The sequence below is a fragment of the Aquarana catesbeiana genome, linkage group LG07, assembly GCF_042186555.1.
Source record: "Aquarana catesbeiana isolate 2022-GZ linkage group LG07, ASM4218655v1, whole genome shotgun sequence".
Classification (NCBI taxonomy): Eukaryota; Metazoa; Chordata; class Amphibia; order Anura; family Ranidae; genus Aquarana; species Aquarana catesbeiana.
The window spans coordinates 335,528,081-335,555,557 of record NC_133330.1 but is presented as its reverse complement, the minus strand read 5'-3'; the positions used below and the strand labels follow the sequence as shown (position 1 = coordinate 335,555,557).

General features: G+C 42.5%; 1 protein-coding gene and 1 pseudogene across 2 annotated transcripts in view; both read left to right on the top strand.

The window, feature by feature from the left end:
- The first annotated feature begins 673 nt into the window (after positions 1-673).
- PLPP3 (phospholipid phosphatase 3) overlaps positions 674-27,477 on the top strand; it is an 88,220-nt gene continuing 61,416 nt past the window's right edge. Inside the window, exon 1 of one of the 2 annotated variants that reach the window (XM_073593893.1) lies at positions 674-1,419. In XM_073593893.1, the coding sequence (XP_073449994.1) occupies positions 1,281-1,419 (139 nt within the window). In that variant the 5' untranslated portion in view covers positions 674-1,280. The remainder of the gene's footprint in view (positions 1,420-27,477) is intronic. The other variant, XM_073593892.1, reaches the window with a different exon arrangement.
- Positions 15,264-25,742, top strand: LOC141102418 (histone H2A type 2-B-like; annotated as a pseudogene).

The following is a 27,477-nucleotide window of genomic DNA, read 5'->3' as shown; positions in this document are numbered from 1 at the left end:
ATGTGATGAGGGAACTCCAATTTGATTTGGGGACCTCTGATATGAAGGGGGTCTTCTGATATGAAGTAAATTTTATCAAGGCAGTTGTGTGCATCGTCCCAGGCTCAGGTTTCTCATTGGTAAGTAACATTTAGGTTTTTTTTTACATTTCAGACTGGGGTGCCTCAAGATTTTGCATGTGCTTAAAGGGTGCCGTGACTGAAAAAAAGGTTGAAAAATGCTGCAATAATGCATTGCAATTGTGGGAAAATGAGCCCCTACGAAAAGGTCCTCTCTCAGTAGACCGTCGTTGAACTCAGTCAAGCCCTAAAGCTCCAAATCCATACCTCCCACCTGATCTTTTGCTCTAAGCAGCTGCTAACAAAGCGTTAAAAAACACATTACATGACCCAACCCCAGGCATGCCAGCAAAACATAGTGACAGCTCAGGGACAAGTTTTCACACGCATGGCATCATGTGAATGAGCAGACAAAAACACATTTGCCTTTCTACATCTCCAACATAAGCTTTATTCAGCCTTAAAAAAAACTCCTCCCAGGCCATTCTTCGAGACCTCCTACCTTCTACCTGCAGCCTAGAGGAGGAAAAGGTAAAAGTAAGCCACTCTGGGGGGAAGAGGCGGAGGAGGAGGAGGAGGTGGGGGGGACTATGGTGCCTCTTTAAACTTTTGCAACTTCTTGGAAAAAATTCTGGAGCACTTTTCGAACACTAGAGGCTCCCTCATACTGTTTAGGGTCAGCTTTCTCTCTCTGGAAACAAATGTGCAGTTAATTATCATATGTATAAGTAAGTTTCAGGAAGGGGGCTGTGCTAGCCAAATCCCATCAGAGCCAAGAGCAAGGCAGTTTCTTATAGGGGGTGGAAAGCGGACCCTGAAAATAAAAGTGCAGAAGGAGAGCAGGCAGAGCAGGAGTGCAGACTGAGCTCTCAGCACTTTTATCAGCAGGACTGAGTGAGCCTTTTGTGAACAGAGGCTGGGATCTCTGGGAATAATATCCCCCCCCCTCCTTTCTCTCTCTTTCTCTCTCTGTGCATTCACCAAAAGCCCAGGCAGAAGTGAAATCCCATCCCCAAAGCCGGGATCCTACACCGAAAAAACTTGGATCCACCTCTGGAGCAGGCTCTGTGACTTTATCCAAGACTTGAAATAAGGACTTTGTACCTGGGGAGGAGGGGGGGGGCAAAGTCACAAGCTCCCTGGTCTGCTTGCTGTCATTGACTGTGTGCAAAGCTGGGCAGCCTGGATCTAAAGAAATTTGTCTCCAACTGCAACACCAGCATGCAGAACTACAAATATGACAAGGCGATGCCCCCCGAAAGCAGGAACGGGGGCAGCACCACTTTAAACAACAATAATGGCACTGGGAGCTGCAAGAGGATTTTGCTTATTTTTCTGGATCTGTTCTGCCTTGTTGTAGGTAAGTTAAAAAAAAAAAATTGACAAAAACTTTCTTGGCTTTACAGGAGCCTCCTGGCATTGAGTGGGGTGCAGAGCCCTCATGCACCCTTTTCCTTTGGCATGCTCCTCTTGACAGTCCATAGCTGTTGAGTTTCCCTGCATGCAGAATGACTTAATTCTACAATAACTTTTCCCCTGCACTGTCCCTGGCTGGCTGCAATAAAACAGGGGCTAATGTTACAGTAACTACAAACTTCCCGCAGCAGGCTCTGCTTGAGAAAAGTGATTAGAAAAGTGTTAAAAAGTTTTCTAAAGTTTTGTTACTTTTTTTTTTTTTTTTTTACAAGCATGTCCCTTGCCTAACAGATTGGTGCATAATACATTTGTATATTTAATTTATTTATCTGCTTGAGAAAAACCTATTAGAAAGCGTTAAAAAGTTTTCTAAAGTTTTGTTACTTTTTTTTTTCTTTACAAACATGTCCCAAGAGCCTGGTGCTTGATACACTTGTATATTTAATTCATTTATTCATTTTTTAAGTTTAAAATATAATTACGCGTATAAAAAAAATGATTGAAAAAGTGTTTCAAAGTTTTTACAAGCAAGTGCCTTGCCTAAGAGCCTGGTGCTAGATACATTTGTATATCAAGTGTATTTATTTACATTATGTTCAAAATAAAAGAAAAAGTTATTAGTATGAAAAAGTTTTCTAAAGTTTATTTAGTTTTTGTACACCCATGTGCCTTGCCTAAGAGCTTGGTGCTTCATACATTTGTACTTCTGATTTATTTATTTACTTTATGAGTTCAAAATATAATTATGAGTGTAGATCAGCTTGTCTCAACCAGGGTTCCGTTGAACTTTAGGGTTCCTGCAGAGGTTGCTATGGGTACTTTGAGCTGTGGCTGGTTGACCTCCCATCTGATGGTGCCTCCAAAGTTTCGGGTCCAATGCCACTCTGCAGAGCCAGCAGCATGTCACCAATAGTCTGTTTAGCAGTTTGTAACAATTTCCCTTTGGGATTATTAAAGTATTTCCACTGACCATCAATGTAAGGAGCATTAGGAAATAATCTTAGCAAGGGTTCCCTGAGACCTGAAATCAATTTCATGGGTTCATCCAGAGCAGCAGTTCTTACCAGGGTTCTGTAGAACCTTAGGGTTCCTCCAGAGGTTGCAAGGGGCTACTTGAGCTGTGGCTGGTTGATCTCCCATCTGATGGTGCCTCAAAAGTTTTGGGTCCAGTGACACTCGGCGGAGCCAGCAGCATGGCACCATTAGTCTTTTTAGCTGTTTGTAATGTTGACATTCTTGACCATGAATGTAAGGAGCATTGGGAACTATTCTTAGCAGGTTCCATGAGACCCAAAAATTATCTCATGGGTTCCTTCAGAGCAGCAGTTCTCCCCAGGATTCTGTAGAATCTTAAGGTTCCGCCAGAGGTTGCTAGGGGTTCTTTAAGCTGTGGTGGATTGAACTCCCAGCTAATGATGCCTCCAATGATGACCACCAATGTGAGAATTAATTTTAACAAGGTTTCCCTGAAAATTATTTCAAGGGTTTCTCCAGAGCAGCAGTTCTCAACCAGGGTTCTGCAGAACCTTAAGGTTCCTCCAGAGGTTGCATGGAGTTCCTTAAGCTGTGGCCAATTGACCTTCCAGCTGCCTCCAAAGTTTTGGGTCCACTCGGCAGAGCCAGAAGCAAGACAACATAGATCTTTTTAGTTGTTTGTAAGCTTGACATTCTTTCCACTGGCTGTCAATGTTAGGAGGATTAGGAATCAATCTTAGCAGGGGTTCCCTAAGAGCTGAAATTTATTTCATGGGTTTTTCTGGGGCAAAAAGTTTGAAAAAGGCTGCTGTAAAGACTCTGTTTATTGAAGGCTTCTCTAATGTTGGTGATGACTGATGCAAGTTTTGACTTTTCGCATGTGTCTTTAATTGCTTGAAAAGGGAAAGTTATTAGTGGAAAGTACCTAGCGAGCCCTGATATGGCAGGAAATTATAAAATTTTCCTTGCTGATTGCCAGTTTATGGGATTGTATATGTTATCTGCTCCTGATGCTGTTTACCCTTACCCTGCAGGCACAAATCAGGCTTGAAAGTTTGTGTATGCATCTTTGTATGTTTATATACATATAGAAAGAAGGAAATGCAGAGAGAGCTTTACAGTTGTAACTTTTTTTACATTTGTTATTCATTAATTTTTTGTGTGCAGATTTTTTTTCGATGTACATAAACATCCCAAATACCATTTTTTTCCCTGCCATGTGTTAAGAGCTTTCTGTGGGCAAACCTTAGAAAATTAAGTTGTACAGGCTGTGTGGTCCTAGGGCAGAAGGGGGGGAATTTTGCATGGCTGAGAGGTTCTTAATCCCCTATAGGTTACAGGCTACTCTGCTGAAGCAATGGAAGGAGCTGACAGTTGGATCAATAGTTGCAGGCTTTGGTTTCAGTTGAGAAGCTGCAGTGAACCTCTGTTAGGGTTGTTGGTCTCTTATCAGATCTCTGTGGCTTCAAAGCAAAACTTTGCACTTTTTCACTCTTGTATAGATCTCCCCACATTGTGCAAGGCAGTACCTCCTCCACATGCAGGCAGAATTTTTGTAAAAATAGTCATTGACCCATGTTTTTGAATAACCGACTTGCACCTGCAGCTGTTTCAACTTGACTAAACCCAACCGGGTTGTCAATGTCAGTCTGCACATTGCAAGTCTGCCATACTGTCCATTTCTTTTATGGCCAAATGCCTTATGCGTTATTCATAGCTTTAAAACACTCTGTCACAGCCATCCTACTCCAAAGGTCACGCTTGCAATGTTTATATGAAACACTAGTATGAATTGCTAGATTTTATTGCTAAGCTACAAGGCATTGTGGCAGCGAGAAGCCGAGGGTGATGTGGAGTATTTGGAGTTTGCTTAGGTAACTGAGCAGGTCTCCAAGAAAGAACTGAACTCATAAATCATTACATAATTGACATCTGGTTCGTATTGTTTCGTGCAACTGAGAGTTCTGGGGATTGAGTGGAATTAGGCTCTTTAAACTTAGTTAAGGGTCCGCCTGACGTGCAGTCGAATTTTGGCTCGTGGCCATCCCGTATAGGGCGAGGAAGTCTTGCCTCTGCCAGCACTGGACCATAGGTTGCTGAAATCAATTTTTCAACTTAGAAAGTTTGCAAAAAGTTTGTGTCAAAAAGATCAACTGTGCTGAAAAACAAAAGTCTTGGCATTTGCACAAACGTTGGTTTTGCTGGCCTCGCTGTCAGCTGTTTGGTTTGGCCATGGTGTGTTCACAATCAGATTAGTGTACATCTAGATTAAAGGTGCTGAGTCTGGATAATGCTATCATGTTCTTAAATTCTACAGATAAGATTGTGCTCTTCACTTGGGAGTTGTACACTGTATACTTTCCAAATATAGGATTTAATCCAAAACCGTCCACTAAAACTGCTAGGTAATCTTTAAATGATAATCCAAAGCTTGTTATCAAGCTGGGTATAATGGTTTAAGTTTGATGGGTGGACAATTTTTTTTGCAGCAAATTGATGTTCAGTCTACTAGGGTGTAGAAGAGGGTTGTACCATAGTAGCCATCCATTAATGGAGAAAGTAATGATGCTCTTCATTAGTTAATAAGGGGTTTTACTTGATTACCAAAGGCTTTCTGCAGTCTACTAGGGAGCAATTTGTGCTTATCAATGGTGACAGTTGTCTTAATGTCCCTATGACCAGTTTATCGTTATCCGGTTCCCTCGAAGATGGTTTTACTGTCACTGGATTTTCCCAATGCTCATTTACTGCTGGTAGCTATGAAATAAGATGTTCACATTCTCAACGTGCAAGAGGTATCGAGTGACACCATGCAGGCGCTGTTGGACAATGCCAATGATGTGTTGACTAGTAATGCGTATCCTTAGAAGATATAAAGATCCTGATATCTATTTTCACCTAAGCAGTAACTGCAAAACAGTTATTCATAGCGCCAACATTAAAACTTTATGGGGAAGATTTACTAAAATTGGAGCACTCAGAATCTGGTGAAGCCAAGCAGCTTCTAACTTCAGCTTTTTCAATTAAACTTTGACAATAAAACCTGGAAAATGAATGGCTTCTATGCAGAGCTGCACCAGGTTTTGCATGCTCCAGTTTTAGTAAATCCCCCTCGCTGTGACTAGAGATTATGAAACTTGGCTGTCTCTACCTTTTAACTTCAAACCATAATATTTGGTGTCAAAATGACCCCATTCTAAACTTTAAAGAAAGAGGTGTCAGACTTAATAAGTCTCTTTACGATTCCTTAAGTTGACGTCTGAATTTGCCAACTGGATTTTGGTCTTGGCCAACCCATGCTGGCTCGAAGTCTAGTTCTGACACTTGAGTGTTGTTGAAGCTCCATGGGGTAGTCTTGCTACAGATCACTGGAAAACATTTGGATAGACAACCTTTTGTACTTCTGGTGCCCAGCTGAAATTTTGGAGACTCCTGGGCTTCCTAGGTCAAACTTTTATCACTGTAGTAGACGTGATAGGCTGGATCCGTAAATCAAGATGGGGAGAAACTGGCTGTCATCAAGATGTTTGCTTTGTCAGGGGGTGGTAAGCATTTAATTAGCAAATTCAGCTCTTCATTACTGACAAATTCCTAAGCCTGAAATGGTAGGAGATAATTTTCTTGTCTACAAACTTTGCATTCAGTGCAAAACTCACCCTGTCCACAGACAGCTCATTGACTCAGTCCACTAGGGTGCATAGTCATCATTTGGTTTAACAGTTACCACATACCTTGTATGATACCGGGAAAAAAATGAGCTTATTTACCGGTTATTTAAGGTCACACTGAAGAGCATCATCTGCTCGTCACTTGTCATGTACATAATGATAATTAGTGACATAATTATGATTAGCCTACTTAACTGTCAAGTTTGAATTGATGCAGCTTCAATGGATCGCCTTGACAAAGGATTAATTAGTGAATGTGGTGCATCTTAAAGAGTTTCTACAAGGCAAGACAACATTCGCATTTGCATAACAAGCTGGACATGGAGACAGCTTGGGGTGTCAATTACAAAGAACAGGTATCCTGGTGCAGCGAGACGACCATAGCAGACCAAACAAACATGTCTTCCAAAAAAAAAAAAAAAAAAACATGTTCTATACAGCTGCTTTTCTACGGTGACTTTTTTTCTTATAGAATTGATACACAAATTTAGAAATGATCTTAAAATTGGTGAACAACAGAAAATTGCCTACTCAACGAGTGGACATGGTAATGATTGTGATGTTTGGTTTAAGACTTCTACCAGCTATTTTGTAGCCTGGTAGATAAGAAGGCCCTAAAATACTCAAAAAGTGTGTTCGGTTTTGAGCCGCCTTCAAAGAAAACCTTTTATGATAAGTCTGGCTATACATTATACAATCTTCTTGTACAATGTTCCTTTCGATTTACCAAAACCATATAATATGAGGTCAAACCTAAACACTTTCAATTGTATGCAATCAGGCAGGCCCTTGCACTGTTACTTGTTTTTGAAGGTGCAAAATCCAGGGCCATCTTCCCTTTTCTTAAAGTGTTGGCACGTGCAGCACCACCGGTTTCCATATAATATCTAAACATGTTCTTCCTAAACTCTCATGTGTATTCATAGTACACAGTCCTCCAGAATTGTATAGAATAGTTCTTCCTTTAGCTATGCACTCTCTTTGGATTGGTGAGGACTGTAGCTAAAAGCCCAAAGAGACATTCAGGTGACAATGAGGACTTGATCCCTAAAGCAAAAGTTAATAAGAAACTTTGGGTCGGTTTTGTTTATTTTTTTAAAGTTCTGAATAGTTTAGTGTCTATCTTTGTTTATAACTTTAAGTGGAACTAAACCTGCTGATTGAATGGTTTAAAAAAACAGTTACATTTAAGGCATCCCAGGATCGCTAACTGTCACATTTGCTTGTGCTCTCAACCAAACTGTCAAATCAACCAATGGCTGGTGATCATTGGTGGTCACATGTGCAGAAACATGGCAGTTGCAGATCAAACAGAGACTAAGATGGCATTTAACTTGGCTGAAAAGGATAGGAGAATTTGGTTCCGCGTTAATATTTAATACATGAACAAGGAATCCCAGAGCATTATGGGCTAGCTTAAAGTTCAACTCTGGGAAACTTGAAAATTATCCAATTGTAGTGGGGCTGTGCCCACACTGCAAAGGTTAATTGCTCATTTAGTCTAGGGCAGTGATGGCGAACCTTGGCACCACAGATGTTTTGGAACTACATTTCTCATGATGCTCATGCACTCTGCAATGTAGTTGAGCATCATGGGAAATGTAGTTCCAAAACATTTGGGGTTCTCCATTACTGGTCTAGGGTGTAGGACAGGGGTCTTCAAACTATGGTCCTCCAGTTGTTCAGGAACTACAATCCCCATCATGCTTGTGAATCTCAGAGTTTTACAATGCCTCATGGGATGTGTAGTTCCGCAACAGCTGGAGGGCCGTAGTTTGAAGATCCCTGGTATAGGAGAAGCACTTTTACTTACCTGATTGTCAGTTCCTCCAGCAGATGGCGCTCACATTCCAGCAGTGAACTGTTCCTTGGCATCATTACATCCAATGCAGGCTTATGGACTCTGCATTGCTGTTGATGAAGTCAAGACCTTAGACAGCTATAGAGTAGGGGCGAAGATGGGTAAATGAATCTTCTTTAATAAGTCCACTAGACCGAATTCTAGAGTTTTAGCTACTGAGCACTGTGAACAACAGGTAGCAAGGTGACAGAGGAGAACATTGCAAGTAAGTTTTATTTAACAAGTTTCCTAGAACTAAATGAGTAATTAGCTATTGCAGTGTGGGCACAGCCCCACTACAAGGGTTAATTTTTTTAGCTTCCCAAGGTTGAGCTTTAAGAAAAATCACACCAGAAGTAGCTCACTTTTAGGCACAATGTCCACCATTGAATCCTCTGATAAGGATCTTGTGTGTGAAAATGTCAGCTTTAGCTACTGAGCACTGTAAACAACAGGCAGTATGGAGACAGAGGACAACATGGTAATTACGTGTAAGGGAGAAGATGGGTAGGTAAATCTTCTTTAACAAGTCCCCTAGACCTAAATGAGCACAGGCCTACTGCAAGGATTAATTTTACCAGGGTTCCGCTTTAAGAGAAATCATACCAGAATGATGCCCCCTGTTGAATCCTCTGATAAGGATCTTGTGTGTGTGAATTTCAGCTTTAGCTACTGAGCACTGTAAACAACAGTTAGTAAGAAATCGGAGGATAAAATAGCAAGTATATTTATTTAACAAGTCTCCTAGAACTTAATGAGCAATTAACCCTTGCATTGTAGGCGCAGCACCAGATGCAAGGGATACATTTGCAATTTCCCGGGGTTGAGCTTTAAGAGAACTCACACCAGAAGTAACTTGCTTTCAGGCACAATGTCCTTCACTGAATCCTCTGATGAGGATCTTGTGTGCGCAAATTTCAGCTTTAGCTACCGAGCACTGTGGACAACAGTTAGTAAGAAGACAGAAGATAAAATGGCAAGTACGCTTTATTTAACAAGTCTCCTAGAACTAAATGAGCAATTAACCCTTGCATTGTAGGCGCAGCACCACACGCAAGGGATACATTTCGAATTTCCCGGGGGTTGAGCCTTAAGAGGAATCACACCAGAAGTACCTCCCTTTCAGGCTTAGTCTCTCTCGCTGAGTCTTTGGATGAGCAAATTTCAGCTTTAGCTACTGAGCACAGTTACGAATTTCCCGGGGTTGAGTTTAGGGAGAACTCACACCAGAAGTAACTTGATTTTAGGCACAGTGTCCTTCACTGAATCCTCTGATGAGGATCTTGTGTGTGCAAATTTCAGCTTTAGCTACCGAGCACTGTAGACAACAGTTAGTAAGAAGACAGAGGATAAAATGGCAAGTACGCTTTATTTAACACGTCTCCTAGAACGAAATGAGCAATTAACCCTTGCATTGTAGGCGCAGCACCACATGCAAGGGATACATTTAGAATTTCCCGGGGTTGAGCTTTAAGAGAAATCACACCAGAAGTACCTCCCTTTCAGGCTTTGTGTCTCTCGCTGTGTCCTTGGATGAGGATCTTGGGTGTGCAAATTTTCAGCTTTAGCTACTGAGCACTGTAAACAACAGGTAGTAAGGAGACAGAGATAACATGTGAAAAGGAGCCTAGCTCTGAAGATGCTACCCAAATTAAAACTGCATCATTTTTTCATATATTATTTCATTAAAAATATATATAACAAAACCTTATATAATTCATAAAAAAAAAAAAAAAAAAATAGAAAAAATCAAAAAAATGTATAAAAAAAGCAAAAAAATATTTATTTCTTGGCTATAATCATTTTTAAAAAATGCACAAAACCACTTAACTTTCTCATTGACCACCCTGGAAAATGTCCTGAAAATGCTCTGAAAATGCATCTGAAGCATTTTTGGTCAGTATGGGGTGAGCTTGAGGTTGCGCAGCCTGGTACAGCTATGCACAACCAAGGAGAGGTGGATATAATGGACTCTGGCACCCCGCTCCCCCCCCAGGAACCCCCGTTTGCTCAGCTCTGTGTGTAGGTCCAGGACTTTAGTTGAGGCGGTGAAAGATTGACAGGTGCAAACACTTGTGAGCCATCCAGCGCTGTGCACGCAGCCATGATTAGAGGACTTTCAGAAATGACATTTTCCAGCTAAACATTTTCTTAGATGGTATCACGAAATTAAAGTTGGTCGGAAAATCCTAGGCATTTCACCAATGCGGAGCGGCAGACTGAACTAATTTCACCCACCCAGTTAATAATATTTACAGAAATGTTTCTCTTTTCCTGTCTTAGTGCCGTGGAAGAGGTTTGAGGACCATCTGGAAGAATTTTAGCCTAGCAATGTAGGGCAGTAAGTGCTTAATCCTTTGCGGGGCTGGGAGGAGCCAACATTTTGGAAAGTAGAACTTCAAGTAAAAAAAAACAAAAACTATAACTCTATATTTACTAAGGAAAAAGCTACTTTTTAACCACTACAGCTCTGAAAGATTTACCCCCCATTCATGACCAGGCCAAGCTTTATTCAACCACAAGCAACATACAGGGCCTGCTGATAAGGCAGTACAACTGGTCCTGTTGTACTGGGCCCAGGCCTCATCTGCTAAACGGGGGGGGGGGGGGTCCAGGGTAGCTTTATTGTTCATTTCTGCCTAAAAGAATAAACGGAGATTTGCTAGACCACACCCCCGCTCCTACTTGCTAATCAAGACTTAAATTACATTTCCCTGGGCCCTTATCATGTCAACAGAGGGGCCCAGGAGGTGGGAGCAGAGGAGGGATTTTTTTTTAAATTTGCGGGGCACAGGCGGATAAAGCCAGTAGAGCTCTTCCGCTGCACCCCGGGAGGGGGGGGGGCGTGTCAGGAAGGCTGTACGGGGCAGCATGGTTTCTAACAGCAGCTCTGGCAGCATACAGCACGTCTGCACCTAGGAACGACGCGTTTCACCCTGATGGGCTCAATTCGACGGATCAGGGGTCTTCAAACTATGGCCCTCCAGCTGTTCAGGAACTACAATTCCCATCATGCCTAGTCATGTCTGTGAATGTCATAGTTTCACAATGCCTCATGGGATGTGTAGTTCTGCAACACCTAGAGGGCCCTAGTTTGAAGATCCCTGGTACAGATCATCACGGTGAAACGCGTCACCGGGGGCCAATAACAAGACAGGGGCATGCTATTTGCTGCTACTGGTTAAAGATTTTACAAAGTAGTGACGTCTTCAGAGTGTGTCTTGCAGTCGGTTATAATCTTGTTATTAGGAGCGTGGATGGGCTCCCTTGCCAACACCCGACACAGCCACAGCGGCCACAGCAGCACACGGATGGCTTGGCTCAGATCATCTGAAAATGATGAGCAGCTGGCGGAGTGATTATTACAGTGGAACCTCGGTTTAAGAGTAACTTGGTTTGAGAGCGTTTTGATTTGCGAGCAACTTTTTTCAAAAAAATTCTGACTCGGTTTGTGAGTGTTGTCTCGCAAGACGAGCAGAATTCAACCTAATAGGGCCTGCAGTACTGCATTTGGCCTGACGTGCGGGGGCGTCGGAGCCGAGCAGGAAATACACAGAAATACTCAGTTTCAGAGCCTTTCCGACGTTTGCCGAGGTCAGTTGAAGTGTCCTCGGGCCTTTCCGGCCGTTTCCGAGGCTCTCCGGCGCCCCCCCCACCTCTGGCCGCATGCGGTATTGCATCCCATTGAAGTCAATGCGGAACAAATTATTTTCGTTTCCATTGACTTCAATGGGAAAACTCGCTTTGATATGCGAGTACTTTGGATTCCATACTCCTGGAACTCCTGGAATGGATTATGCTCGTAATCCGAGGTTCAACTGTATTATTATTATTATAATACAGGATTTATATAGCGCCAACAGTTTGCGCATCGCTTTACAACATGAGGGCAGACAGTACAATTACAATACAAAACAATACAGGAGGGATCAGAGGGTCCTGCTCGTTAGAGCTTACAATCTAGAAGGTTGCATACAGACAAGGAGTTGCTGAAATAGACTGGAGGAGATTAGCAGCAAAAAAGGATAAAAAAAAGTAAAAAAAAAAAAAAATAGCCATTATTTTACAATACACAGAGCTTTAGCGAACTAAATGTCATCTAATCAGGGCTCAGATGTTCTGCACCTCGCTGTGGCCATCTGGGTACTCACCATCTGTAAACACAATAAACCAGAGTCAATATATAAGCCGAAGCCAGACCAAAAAAAGGCAGACGGGGGGGCCATTACGGGAGCCTAATGAGCCTAATATGCCGCGCTTTTCTTGTGGTCTGACATCGAAGAGAAATTCAGCCCTTCTTTCCTTCATTTTATAATTTTTTTTTTTGGCTCTTAATTACTTCTTCTTTCTGTGGGGGGAAATCGGATCTTCCTGCTGGTCTGCGGAGGGGGGGTTACGGCCACTGCGCAGACACGCTTGACATGGTCTGGAAACTGACGGTAGTGTGATATATAGAGGGGTTTTTTTTCCATTTTTCCAGAGCTCTGCCACTTGATTCCCTGGAAAAAAAATATAAATGTGCATTAAGAAAAAAAAAAATTCAGGGCGTTCGGCTGACTGCGCAGCTTTGATGTGAACGGCGAAACACGACGCTCTGTACTCGGCCCAAGCGAAAGCTGATTTTTTTTTTTTTATTTTGTGCATATTTCTTAAAATTACCTTCTGGGTGTAACATCTGGGTGTGGCATCTGTAAAATATATTATAATTACACAGTTTGTACATTGTACACTTTTTTTTTTCATTTTAGCTTATCTGAAGCTAACTTAGGATGATGTGGGAAGGGTTGGACCCTCCTGTTTGGTTTTTATTGCTCAGAGGCGTACCAAATTTTATAAAGGAGACCAAAACTGCTTTAATGTTTTGCAAAACAGCCAACACGTTTCAGGGGCAAAACTCAGCGGCGGCCCGTCCATAGAGGGCGCACGGGAGCCGCCTCCCCTATCCATGCGTCTGGCCCCCTGATCTACATATCGGTGTCGCCGGACTATGGATTCCAATTCGGGGGGGGGGGGGGATTTGAAGCACCTGATTAGATAGGCTTCAAAAAAAGGGTGAGCTTCGAGCGCAGAGCATTGCAGTTGTGTGCCCATAGCGAATGATTTTTAGCTACTTTTACACTAAAATTCCTCCCCGCCAATCAGGAGGCGGGTCTGTGAGACCTGTTTACAGACTGGACGAAGCGCCAGGCGATCCTATTGGATGTCCAGCGCTTAGGCAGAAGACACGCGGCGGAGGAAGCTGGAGGAGCGGACACTGGAGCCGCAGCGGACCGCCCGCACTCCAGGACCACAACCCCGCCACACTACCGCACTAGCGGGTAAGTGCCGACGCTGCCCGGGGGCGGGGGGGGTGTTGTTTGTTTGCCGCCACCCCAAAGAAGAACCCACCAGCCATCACTGGCAAAACTCCTCCTTCAGAGCTACAAGATAATTCAAAATATAAAAAATTATAAATAAAAGAAAATCAGGGAATGGATCTTCACAGCGGCAAACTGAGCCTGCAGTGGGAGCGGGTACCTGTTAAAAGCAGGTACCCGCTACCAGAAGGTGGGTGCCAAATGCGGCAGCAGGGGGGGTGGGGGTGGTGGACAAGCTGAGCTTCCCCTTTTGGGTGGAGCTCTACTTTAATAAGCTGAATACATAAAAATATTTTATATATATATATATATAGATATATCTATAGATATAGATATATCTATAGATATATCTATATCTATAGATATATAGATATATATATCTATATATATAGATATATATCTATCTATATATATATATTTTTTTAATTTAATTTTTTTTTTTTACTCTATATTTTGCTAAGTGCTGAAGATTTCCTGTAATGCATAGTTGCATTGAACCTATTTAGTAATTATGTAACATACAATATTTCTTCCTATACTTATTGGCCTTTGAAAGCTGCATTTACGATAAATCTCAGACATCATATTCGTTTAATACAGGAGGGATCAGTAGCTCTCACATCCTATTAATGTAACATTGTGAAAGTGACACCTTTCTCAGAGCATAATGTGCCTCCAGCACAACAATCAATTCAAGTGGATCTATCATCAGATATATTCTTTCATGAGCTTTAACCAGTTAAATAAAGAGAATTATGGTGAAGGTAAAGTGTATCTAAAGTCAGTACTTTTTTAGATACACACACACACACACACACACATATATATATATATATATATATATATATATATATATATATATATACAGTATATGCAGATTAATACACACTATACATTCTATAAATGTAACTATTTTATATATACGGTGTGTGTGTGTGTATCTAAAAAAGTACTGACTTTAGATACACTTTACCTTCACCATAATTCTCTTTATTTAACTGGTTAAAGCTCATGAAAGAATATATCTGATGATAGATCCACTTGAATTGACTGTTGTACTGGAGGAACATATATTTATATTATGTAATGCTGTCATTTCGTATACAAATTATACAAATGAGAGCTTCCGTAAAATAAGCAAATATATATATATGAATCCATTCATCATAGGTATTCTTCTTGAATCTCGGTGATCTTTGTGTATTTCTTCCAGATCTGTGCAGTAATCCAGTGTGAGACTTCCTGTAATAAAGACCGCTCACTGCTGATCTCTCTGCTTGTACAGGGTGACTGGTCTTGTCTCCGCCCCCCTCCTGTAGTTTTTCTGCAGGCAGCCTGTAGTGAGTGGTGCCTGCTGGGGCCCCTCCCACAGCTCCGCTCTCTCTCTCCTTGTGCAGGGTGACTGGTCTGGTCTCCGCCCGCACCTGAAGTTTTCTGCAGGCAGCCTGTAGTGGGTGGTGCCTACTGGGGCCCCTCCCACAGCTCCGCTCTCTCTCCTTGTGCAGGGTGACTGGTCTTGTCTCCGCCCCCTCCTGTAGTTTTCTGCAGGCAGCCTGTAGTGGGTGGAGCCTACTGGGGCCCCTCCCACAGCTCTGCTCTCTCTCTCTCCTTGTGCAGGGTGACTGGTCTGGTCTCCGCCCCCTCCTGTAGTTTTCTGCAGGCAGCCTGTAGTGGGTGGAGCCTACTGGGGCCCCTCCCACAGCTTTGCTCTCTCTCTCCTTGTGCAGGGGGTCTGGTCTTGTCTCCGCCTCCCTACTGAAGTTTTCTGCAGGCAGCCTGTAGTGGGTGGAGCCTGCTGGGGCCCCTCCCACAGCTCTGCTCTCTCTCTCCTTGTGCAGGGGGACTGGTCTTGTCTCCGCCTCCCTACTGAAGTTTTCTGCAGGTAGCCTGTAGTGGGTGGAGCCTGCTGGGGCACAACTCTGCACAGGCTATGCACAGCACAGCGATGATGTCGTTTCTATTTGGCAAAGTCATATCTGGGTTTGCAAAGGTATTTTGTGCACACAAAGGAAATTTACTTTTTGGGTATTGAGGAATTTATTGAACTGAAGGTTTTTGTGTCCGGTGTTCAGCTTTAAAGAAATTATCTCCTGGGCTCTTTGAATACAGCTTGACATTTAGCTGTTTTTTTTTTTTTTTTTTTTTTTTTACTATTGAGGGGAGTATTGGCTTCCTGTCCTCTTTGTATTGTACAGGACTGGAGCTGTTTTTGCTCTCTATTCAATGGCTTTGCTGGCTCTGGTCCAGGAGCGGTGAGGATGCTGCAGGTTTTGTTGTAACAGCTGACAGGAAGTCACAGGAGGACTGCGGCTAAAGCCATTTTCTCCCCAAGTGTTCTCATTTCCCACTTTAAATTCTCATCTTCATTGAAAAATGCAGCTTGTCCACCCCGTTACTTTAAATTTGAAACACTTAAAAGCAGATGTACACCCTAACTGATTGGACATTAGGTTTGCTAAAGCTCTGTGTATCCTAAACAATGGTCATGCCGTACAGTAAAAAGTTTTTCATTACATTTTTAGTGCTGCTGATCTCCTGCAGCCTCTTTACAGCCAGTTCCTGCCTGCATGCACTCCACTAATGGCTGCATGGTATTTCTCGTGATGGGTTTCTTGATGGTGACAACCATGCCTGCGTAATGTGTGTATTCTCTACAGGAAGACCATGTCACCAAGTGACAACGCAGGACCACAACTGGGAGGCAAGGACAAAACCGCGTTACCCTCTAACAGGAAGCGCCTGGACAAAGACCTTCATGGCAGGATCTCCAGGGATTATTTTAATGAAAACTGCTAATTTATTATTGAAAATTACTTTTGAAATAACTTTAAGTGATTGAGACTGGATACACTTAAAGGAACACTTTTTTACATAGTAAGGTGCAGTTAGCTAATCTGCCAGTAAGTGTTTCTGTTCCAGAATAGTGTCTGGTTACAGAAGATAGTGTCATCAGGTGCTAGGACCCCTTTTAGTTAAAGCCCTCCTGTAGTGATATCATGGATGAGTCAGGGCCCAGTTATAAGCCAGGGAGGAGCCCTAGATCAGTTGGGGCATGGAAGCTAAATACCCCATATCTAAGCAGATTAAGCCAGCAATTGTAGGCCCTGGACAGGGCTGGAGGCCGGTTAGAGCTTGCTGTGGACTTTCTGAGCCTTATGGAGGTGGGGACAAGGACGGGTTGCGAAAGGCCTATCAGGCTTGGCTAAGAGTTCCCTAAGTGAGGCTATCCCCCTGAAGAGGTTTACCTATATAGGAGGTGACTGCAGAGATCCCATCCCAGTGAGCACCCCCGGCACAGTGAATGAGCCACTGGTGGCAGCTCCTGGTCACTTTTCAATGATCATGTGATCACTTTAACAGCCAATCACAGTGATCACATGATCAGGAGCCTGCCTACCAGCCTCTGGCATAAAGAACCCCTTAAAGGGATTGGCAGGAGTCAATGTCAAGAGGTCAAAGTGTAATAAAAAGTTGCACAAGCAATCAAGTCCTAATGCTCTAAGTGTGATGCAAAGCCAACACCAAACCATACAATCATGCAGTATAGGGACGCCGCACACTGCCAGCTCAGGATGTACTGATGCATGGAAACAACCTAATCCTCAGCTCTTCCTTGGCCAAGGTCCCTGACATGTTTAGCCCCACCCCAGGGGCTTAATCATAGAGACCCTTTACGATTAAGCCCCACCGGGGGGGGTGAAACACGTTGGGCGTTGCCAAGGAGGTGCCGAGGCTGAGGCCATTTCAATACACCACTAAACCCTAAGCTGGCGGTGTGCGGCGTTCCTATACTGCATGCTTACACTGCTCTCTGGATGGAGCATTTTGGATGCCTGGGCCCCTCTTATACGATGGCTCACCGAACTGGTAACTTAGACACTTAGCGCAGGCGCTGTAAGAGGTTTGAACGAGTCACTGTGAGACCACACCATACAATGTTTCCTGGCGGCCATTCATCAGGTACATTATGTGGCGATGGTCGTGCCATTCACGGCTGATAATAAACAGTTTGGTCTTCTATACTGGAAATCGCCTGAGGGCCGATTGCTCAATCAGTTATCGACAATAAATTGGGGCAGTCATGTCATGTGTCCTCAACGTCGATGACAGCTTTGCCTATAAATACCCAGCTCTAGGGAAGTACAGCCTTTCCAACGTTCCATCCGTCGTCAGACCCTTTGATTGGCCAATCAACAGCCACAGAAGGAGCTTTTTAAAAAAAAAAAAAAAAAAAAAAATCAGAACAATGCTCCTTTTAGCTGTCTGATCTAATTTAGTATCTCTGAAAAGGCAATGCCATATTATGCTATGGCCATTGAAAAGTCCCCGTCAGTGCCAATTCATCCCGCACATCACTCCGCCAGAAGCCGAATGCCAGTCGCTTTTTTCCCACCAATACTCATGAAAAGCCCCCACAATGGACATTGTTGAAAAGGACGTCTCCTTGGCAACGGCAAGTCGTTCGTAAATCTCGGAGCATAATCCACGTGTTTATGTCATAATCCAACTCGCAAACAAGCAACATCTTCATTTGCAGGAGTTAAGTCATTCCAAAAAAAAAAAAAAAAGCTCAAAAAACGTTGAACTTTTTGGAACTACGGAAATCTTGAGTATTTTGAATAAACTCAAATAAAGAAAAAGTAAAAAGTTGATCACTAAAAGGTTACTTTTGGCAAATTAAGTTGCAGTTTTTTTGGTCTACAGGACGTTACCTGAGCCTTTTTTTAGTGAGTTAGTAGCTTAGTGTTCCTCCTTGTAGAGAGCGAGGCAGAAAACGAGACTTGTTTTGTCCCCAAAAATTACAGAGCATCGTTTTATGAGCTCTCGCTAATGGGAGCGTGGAAAAAGCACTTTGCAAGTGAAAGAACAAGTGCATTGTGGGGCAGGCTCAGTATGCCCCTGGCCCATTGTCAAAGCTCTCTATTCAGTTGGAGGCAGCGTTGAATGGGGCTGTGATTAGCATGGGAGACAGTATGTGGGGAGGCTGTGTTCATGAAACTCCTCTATGACAGAAAGACAAAAATCTGTCCTGTATTGTTCTCCACTGCCAAGAGTAGACAAGAAGTGGAACGCTGAAGATATTTATAAAGACCTGCAATGTGGCTCAACAGAGGAGTCCAGCTCAAGTGCTGTTAAAAGGGGATAACATAGCTGTGCTGGAATCACATTGTCTGCTTTGCTCTTGTGTGGTTTTGTTATGTTCCTTTCCAGTTGTATCAAACTTGTCCAGTTGTATCAAAAGTTTTTCAAAAGTAAAACCAACAGTGTTGGGCCATGTATTATGATCGTGTCCAGTGGTCGGCCATGTTAGAGGTGTAGTATTCTATGTATAGAATGTAAATTAACTGTATTATGATGATGTCCAGTGGTGGGTCATGGTGGGGGTGTAGTGTTCTATATATTGAATGTAATAGGACTGTATTATGGTCAATGCCCAGTTTTTGGTCATGTTGGGGCTGTTGCGTTTTGTATTATGATCATGTTCAGTGGTCGGTCATGTTGGAAATGTAGTGTTCCATGTATAGAGTGTAATAGAATTGTATTATGATCTTGTCCAGTGGTGGGTCATGTTGGGTCATGTGGGTCATGTCATGAGGTGTAGTGTTCTATGTATAGATTGTAAACGAATTGAATTATGATCATGTCCAGTGGTGGGTCATGTTGGAGGTGTAGTGTTCTATGTATAGAGTGCCATAGAATTGTATGATGATCATGTCCAGTGATCGGTCGTGTTGGAGGTGTAGTGTTCTATGTATAGAGTGTAATAAAATTATATTATGATCGTGTCCAGTGGTGGGTTGTGTTGTAGATGTAGTGTTCTATGTATAGAGTGTAAAAGAATTGTTTTATGATCATGTCCAGTGGTTGGCCATATTGGAGCTGTAGAGTCCTCCTTCTTTGGATGTTGTTTATTATGTCCTTGTTGAAAGCAACTACTGCTGTTGATTGGTGTGCTATCTGTATAGAGTGTAAGAGGGTTGTATTAGGATAATATCCCATGGTCAGTCATGTTGGAAGTTTAGTGTTCCATGTAATAGAGTGTAATAGAATCGTATTATGATAATTTCCAGTAGTTGGACATGTTGGAGGTGTAATATTCTATGTATAGAGTGTAATATAATTGTATGTTGATCATGTCCAGTGGTTGGTCATGTTGGAGGTGTATTGTTCTACGTAATAGAATTGTATTATGCTCATGTCCAGTGGTTGGACATGTTGGAGGTGTTGTGTTCTATGTATAGAGTATAAAAGAATTGTATTATGATCGTGTCCAGTGGTGGGTCATGTTGTGGAGGTAGTGTTCTATGTATAGAGTGTAATAGAATTGTTTTATGATCATGTCCAGTGGTCGGCCATATTGGAGCTGTAGAGTCCTCCTTCTTTGGATGTTGTTTATTATGTCCTTGTTGAAAGCAACTACTGCTGTTAATTGGTGTGCTATCTGTATAGAGTGTAGTAGGGTTGTATTAGGATCATATCCCATGGTTGGTCATGTTGGAGGTGTAGTGTTCCGTGTAATAGAGTGTAATAGATTCGTATTATGATCATTTCCAGTGGTTGGACATGTTGGAGGTGTAATGTTCTATGTATAGAGTATAATATAATCGTATGTTGATCATGTCCAGTGGTGGGTCATGTTGGAGGTGTAGTGTTCTATATATCAAGTGTAATAAGACTGTACTATGGTCAGTGTCCAGTGGTTGGCCATATTGGAGCTGTAGAGTCCTCCTATTTTGGACGTTGTTTATTATGTCCTTATTGTACTGCTGCTGATTGGTCTACCATTTGTATAGAGTTTAATAGGGTTGTATTAGGATCATATCCCATGGTCAGTCATATTGGAGGTGTAGTGTTCTATGTATAGGTACAGGCTTCTACTCTGATGGTAACACCCTTGACCTTGTATTCTCCTACCTATGCACTCCATGCAACCTCTCCAACAATCCTTTTCCTCTCTCTGATTACCACCTTATTAGTTTCTCTCTCTCCCTGACTAACTTTGTAACATGTCAGGGTGCTAGGTGTTATCCTGGATTCTGAACTCTCCTTTCGGCCCCACATCCAATCCCTTTGCAAAGCTTGCTGCCTCAACCTCTGCAACATCTCCAAACCACATCCTTTTCTAACCAATGAAACTACAAAGCTCCTGATTCACTCCCTGGTTATCTCTTGCCTCGACTACTGCAACTCCCTCCTCATTGGCTTACCTTTAAATAGACTATCCCCCTTTCAGTCCATCATGAATACTGCTGCCAGACTCATCCACCTTACAAACAGTGAGGGGTAGTGTCTGCTACCCCTCTCTGCCGATCCCTCCATTTGACTGCCAATCACCCAACAAATTAAATTCAAAATACTAACAATAACTTACAAAGCCATCCACAACTCTGCCCCCAGCTACATCACTAACCTAGTCTCAAAATACCAACCAAATCGTCCTCTTCATTCCTCCCAAGACCTCCTGCTCTCTAGCTCCCTCATCACCTCCTCCCATATCCGCCTCCAGGACTTCTCCCGAGCCTCGCCCATCCTCTGGTATTCCCTACCCCAATCTGTCAGACTATCTCCAAATCTATCCACTTTTAGGCGATCCCTGAAAGCTTTTCTCTTTAGAGAAACCTATCCTGCCCCCACCTAACAACTGTACTTTAATTTTCTTCATTAGATCATCCCCCACAGTTTTTTTTACCTTTTTGTATCACTTGACCCTCCCTCCTAGGTTGTAAGCTCTAACGAGCAGGGCCCTCTGATTCCTCCTGTATTGAATTGTATTGTAATTGTACTGTCTGTCCTAACATTGTAAAGCGCTGCACAAACTGTTGGCGCTATATAAATCCTGTATGATAATAATGTATAGAGTGTAATAGAATTGTGGTTATGATCATGTCCAGTGGTCAGTCATGTTGAAGGTGTAGTTTTCTATATATTTAGTGTTATAAGACTGTACTATGGTCAATGTCCAGTGGTTGGCCATGTTGGAGCTGTAGCGTCCCTCTCCTTCAGGCATTGTTTATTATGTCCTTGTTGAAGGCAACTACTTGGTCTACAATCTGTCCATTTCAGATGTTCTTCAAAGTTTAATACCTTATAACTCCAGCACTGTTCCTGATTTGAAGCCAAAGGAAAATCTTTTTTTTTTTCTTCAGTGACTAGATTAATCTTCAGTTTGAACTCTAAACCAAACAACCATTTGAAAGTGCAAGAAGTGACTTTATCCTCCAAAGCAGTTGGAGAACTTTCTTTGAACCTGCCGTGGGTTGTTAATCCTTCTTTGTTTATCTTGAAAGTTTTTTTTCTCTTTTATTTCCGTCCAATGGAACGGGTGCCTTGAAACGCTCCAACTTCCAAGATTTCGAAGCCCATTATGAACCGCAAAACTGCTGGCACAGCCCAGAGCAGTTCAAACTTTTCACCAGCAGAAAACTTTGGGGTTCAAGTTCAGGATACGGAGAGTTGAAAGCCCTCTGGGCACAAACAATGAGGCTTTTCAGGAGGACGGGAGCAGGGAGCTGGCTGGAAGTCAAAGTGATTTCTTAGAGGAGTATCCTCAGAAGGTGCAGAAACCCGGCAGTGTACAGTTTCTTCATGCAGAGACAAGATTTTTTGGGGGGGATCTCGAGTGTGTGTGTCTTTGGTTTGACCTTCTTTCGGTGGAAAATCTTCAAATGTTTCTTTGTGTTTTTGTTTTTTTGGGTTTAAATAGTTGGGCTTGGGTTTTGCCAAATTTTTTCCTGAATTGATCATAAAGTACTACTACAGGGCTTGTGTATAAATCATTAAAATCCACTTATACAAGGTGAAAACATGAGTTTTCTGCAAAATATGAGCGGAAAATAAATTTAGTTTTTTTTTTTTTTACTCAATATTTTATTGCAGTTTCCAAGTCTTTTTCAGCCATGACTTCTGTTTCAAGCTGAACTCCAGCCTTACCTTAAGCCACAGTGTAGATTTGGAGACAAACTCGCTTCCTGGCTAGAAGACGTCCATCATCATCTAGCCCTTTACTCCCCAGCTGTACTGTTCCTGGTCCACCCCATTCATTCATTGGATTTCAGTTCTTTCATTTATAGTGGATATGCTTCATGTGTGCGCATTGCCTAAGGTGGTCTACAAAAATGGAAAAAAAAAAGTTTCTTATCTTAAATGCTCACAGGAAAGCCTTACGTTGAGCCTATTTAAAGTTCATTGTTGTTCTTGGGTTTTGATACGCTTTAATTTAGGATGCAATTCGGAATTTTGCCAACAGTTGGGAAACCCCGGTAACCTGCCAACAGGATATCTAAAGCAAGAAGGTCAATTCTCAGAGATAATGGCCATAGTCAACCAATGGTCAGAGTCAACTGAGCCACCTTGTTTAATCTCCCATTGGGCAAGAACACATCTCTAGACTGTTTCAATGTATTACATTGTTGTTCTTGGGTTTGGATACACTTCAATTTAGAAAGCAGCCTCGAGTTTTTCCAACAGTTTGAAAACCCCCGGTGATATGGCAAAGCCCCATAATTGATTTGCTAAACAGGATATCTAAGCATATAGAAAAGTTCTCCGAGATAATGTGAGTCACCTATTTCCAGTTGGCCAAAATCACATCTCTAGACTGTTGCAATGTATTACTTGTTACATTGTTGTTCTTGGGTTTAGATACACTTCAATTTAGGATGCAGTCTGGAGTTTTGCCAACAGTTGGGAAAACCTGGAGAGCTGGTGACACCCCCACATTTAAAGAGGATATGTACAGCAAGTAGGTAAATGCTCCGAGATAATGGTCGTAGTCGAGTCACCTAAGCCACCTTATTTAATTTCCAGTTGGCCAAGAACACATCTATAGGCAGTTGCAATGTATTACACTGTTGTTTTTGGGTTTAGATACACTTCAATCTAGGATGCACTCGGCAGTTTTGCCAACAGTTGGGAAACCCCGGCGACAAGGCAAAGCCCCGTAATTGATTTTCTAAACAGGATATCTAGGCCTATAGCTAGGTTCTCCGAGATAATGGTCGTGCTTGAGTCACCTGAGCCACTTTATTTATTTTACAATTGGCTAAGTACACATCTCTAGACCGTTAAGTCACAATGTGTTACATTGTTGTGCTTGGGTTTAGACACACTTTTAATTAGGATGCAGTCTGATATTTTGCAAACAGTTGGGAAACCCCGGTGAAAGGGCAAAGCCCCATGAATTATTTTCTAAACGGGATATCTTAGGCAAGTAGGTACGTTCTCCAAGATAATGGCTGTCCTTAAGTCACCTTGTTTAATTTCCCATTGACCAAGAACACATCTCTAGGCTGGTGAGCTACAATGTTAATCTTGGGTTTAGATACACTTCGATTTAGGATGCATGCTGGAGTTTTGTCAACAGTTTGGAAACCCTGTAACACGGCAAACCCTCATTGATTTTCTAAACAGGATATCTAGGCATCCAGATAAGTTCTTTGAGATAATGGTCATGCTTTAGTCACCTGAGTCACCTTGTTTCATTTCCCATTGGCTGAGAACCAGGTGTGTCCTCATATTAATAAATTGTAGCTGGAAGTTAATGAAAATGAGATCCATACATAACAATGAGGAGCCCGTAAACATGGAAATACTATGTAAATACAGCGTTCTAGCTTGTTAATAATCCAGTTAATGAGTGATGGAATTGGTTGCTCTTGCAGCATGAAATCACGTATTTTTTAAATATATGATTCTAGCTCCCGAGCATTGGCGGGGGCAGGGTATAATACAACCTATATTAAATACATAGCAATGAACAAAGATTTTCCCAACCGTTTTAACTGCTATCCGTGTTTTTTTCCCCCTTGGACTTCCAGATCTCTGCTGTGTTTTGGGTACTATTCTATAAAAATAATCCTTAATGTGTTAATGATATAACTTATACAAAGGCTATAAAAGCAGTTTTGCAATATAAAGTCCATCTAAATCCATTTTTTTTGCTTAGTTTTGGATAGTGTAGGAAATTATTAAGGTTGAACTCCAGTCTTCCTTTCAGTCTTGCACAGTAGTACAGGCTCCTTTCCTGTATTAAAAAGGCTTACTCTGCTTTCACTGCACACTGTGGGATTATCACAATGTGCATTAGAAGCTGCCGCAAGTCAGATTAATTTTCTAGGCTGAGGGCACCCAGTATCATCTAGCACTTTTCTGTTTTATGATTGTTTGCAAACAGTAGTTAAAGGAAATCACGTTGGGAACTGGTAGACAAGGAGGCAAAGCTCTAGCTAAGGCCAAGACCCAATTGCCCCAGACTGGTCTGCAGTTCCCAGTCGGTCATGCTCACCATCTGCTCAGGAAGGGTAACTATGGAGAGTAGGTCGGTGCCGGAACTCTCATCTATCTGGCCTCCGTCTTCAAGTATCTCAAAGATGAAATCTTCAAACTGACCAGCAATGCCGGCAACGGGACCCGCATCATCACCCAACACTTCCAACTGGCTGTACGCAACAACGAGAAGCTAAACAAGCTGCTCAGTGGTGTCACTATCGCCTAGGGAGGAATCCTGCCCAACATCCAGGCCATGCTGCTGCCCAAGAAGGCCAAGAGCCACAAGCCTATCAAGGCCAAGTAAACCAGATCCATTTATTTCTTCCCTTCCATTCTTTGCTTTTTAGTTCCTTCAATCATGGATACCCAGCATCATATCTGGCTGTTACCTTTCTCTTACATCATGGCAAAGCCTGGTAAATGTGGCTGCATCAAATTATTAAAGATCAATTTATTGGCCTTTCCGACCATAGGGGAGAGTCAATGTCTCCTTGATAGAAATAGCAGCTCTGATTTGAGTTTTGGCCTGGAGTTACTGTTTAATCTCTTGGTCTGTGTACTTTGCATTTGGTAACATCTTCCGGGCTGTATTGTGGCTATGGTGATCTCTGGTGATATTATGTCTATACTGCTGCATTTTTCTCACCAGAATCTACTCAGAAGACAATGGAGGAGCAATCTGTCAGCACAGGGCTATCAGTGGCTGCGGCTTTCCACCCAGATAGCGGTTCCAACTCTCGTGCAGCTCTCAGGCGTTTAATGATTAGCTGGTGCCGGCTAAAGACGGTGAGATGATAAACATGAAGAGGCTGGAAAGGGTTCACTTGGAGAGGAAAACAACTCATTATAAATTGTGGGCTGTATTCACACATCACCAAGAATACTCCACAGTCTGTAAATGAAGGGATTATCTGGATGGAAAGTAAAGCAAAGCACACTTGTAAGCCATTTATAAATGATATATAGCGTGGCTGCTGCTAGCCTTTGGTACTGGATAGGCTACATTCTCAGTGATGTCACCGGTCTCTAGTGAATGGATATTCTTCATTCTCAGTGATGTCACCGGTCTCTAGTAAATGGATAGGCTGCATTCTCAGTGATGTCACCGGTCTCTAGTAAATGGATAGGCTGCATTCTTAGTGATGTCACCGGTCTCTAGTGAATGGATAGGCTACATTCTCAGTGATGTCACCGGTCTCTAGTGAATGGATTGGCTGCATTCTTTGTGATGTCACCGGTCTCTAGTGAATGGATAGGCTGGTTTCTCAGTGATGTCACCAGTCTCTAGTAAATTAATAGGCTGCATTCTCAGTGATGTCACCTGTCTCCAGTGAACAGATAGGCTGCATTCTCGGTGATGTCACCAGTCTCTAGTGAATGGATAGGCTGCATTCTCAGTGATGTCACTGGTCTCTAGTGAATGGATAGGCTGCATTCTCAGTGATGTCACCGGTCTCTAGTGAATGGATAGGCTGCATTCTCAGTGATGTCACCGGTCTCTAGTGAATGGATAGGCTGCATTCTCAGTGATGTCACCAGTCTCTAGTGAATGGATAGGCTGCATTCTCAGTGATGTCAATGGTCTCTTTGAATAAGATGCCCATAAATCTGCTTTGTTTATTTACATTATGTAGACCCTATCTGGGGTTTAGAGGTGTTGTTATCCACATCATAAACTTGCTGGCTGTGTGTAATTTTCCCACCATCACTGTTTTAGTGTACCTCCTCACCGACCTCCAGCACACAATAGAAAATAAGTGCCTGTGGCTACAACTGTGCATCCTTCCAACCTGTTGCCCTGTAATTGTGTAATTACACAGTGACAACAAACAGTTGGCCACAACCAGATTCTAACTGTGCAGATTAAATCCTGAGATCAGGCTGATTGTGGTCCTCGCCCACCCTTGCCTGAGCCAGTCATTCTTTTATAATTGCAGACCTCTTCCCTCAGGATGAGCTCCTGTGGGATTCTGCTCCCTCCTTGGAAGATTTGAAGAGCACTTGTCTTGTTGTGCAGTGAACTTATTAAAAACCAACACATCTCCTGGTTAGCAAAGATTTAACTGGCTGCTTAATTAGGGCTTTTCAGAAGGGGCCCCTTTGACTCATGCGTTTGCTGTGCATGGTTATTCATAAGGCGAAAAAAGACATCACTGAATGTGCCTTATGTGCTTTGAAGGAGAGACCTACGCAAAGGCATGGCCATGGCATTGAAGGAGGCGGGAGGGGCATACTTGAAGTAGAGATTTGCATACTGAGCACGCTTGGATCTGGGGGCTACACAATCTGGCGGTATGCATAGACTCTCTATTGTGTGTTGGATCATTATTTTTAAACTGTCCTGGAGCTCGATTGATTGTTAACTACTACTTTTTTGAAAAAATAAAATACTTGTTTTTACCTAAACTTCAGCAATCATTGTATCTCAGTGTTGCAGATCACCTGCAGCCTCTTTGAGCCACTTCATGTCTACGTGCACTCTAGGCTCTTGTCCCAGCCTTGCTGATATGCCAGCCATGCTATTAAAATTTGCACATCGTAGAGCTGAAAGATTTTTTTCCCTAAATCCCATTTGCATCACATACTGTAGAACAGCCAAGTCTTAATTTCTACGTGCTCCATAACAAAGACATCTGAGCTAGCAATCTTTCTCATAAAGGGGAAATAGAGAGGAAAGGGAAAGCTTCCTTTTTACCTTCTTCCTTCTAAAACAAAAACACTCTTAGCCATAGGCATGAAAGCTGTATGTCTGTAGATGCATGACTTTGTTCAGGGAATATCTCAAAAATCCTAGTTGGCTTTGTGTTACAGAGTCTCCTGGCATGAATGTGTAGAAGAGATTAGTTCTGAGTCTTTCTTTACATCTTCAGAAAAAGTTTCTTTGTTGTATTAAA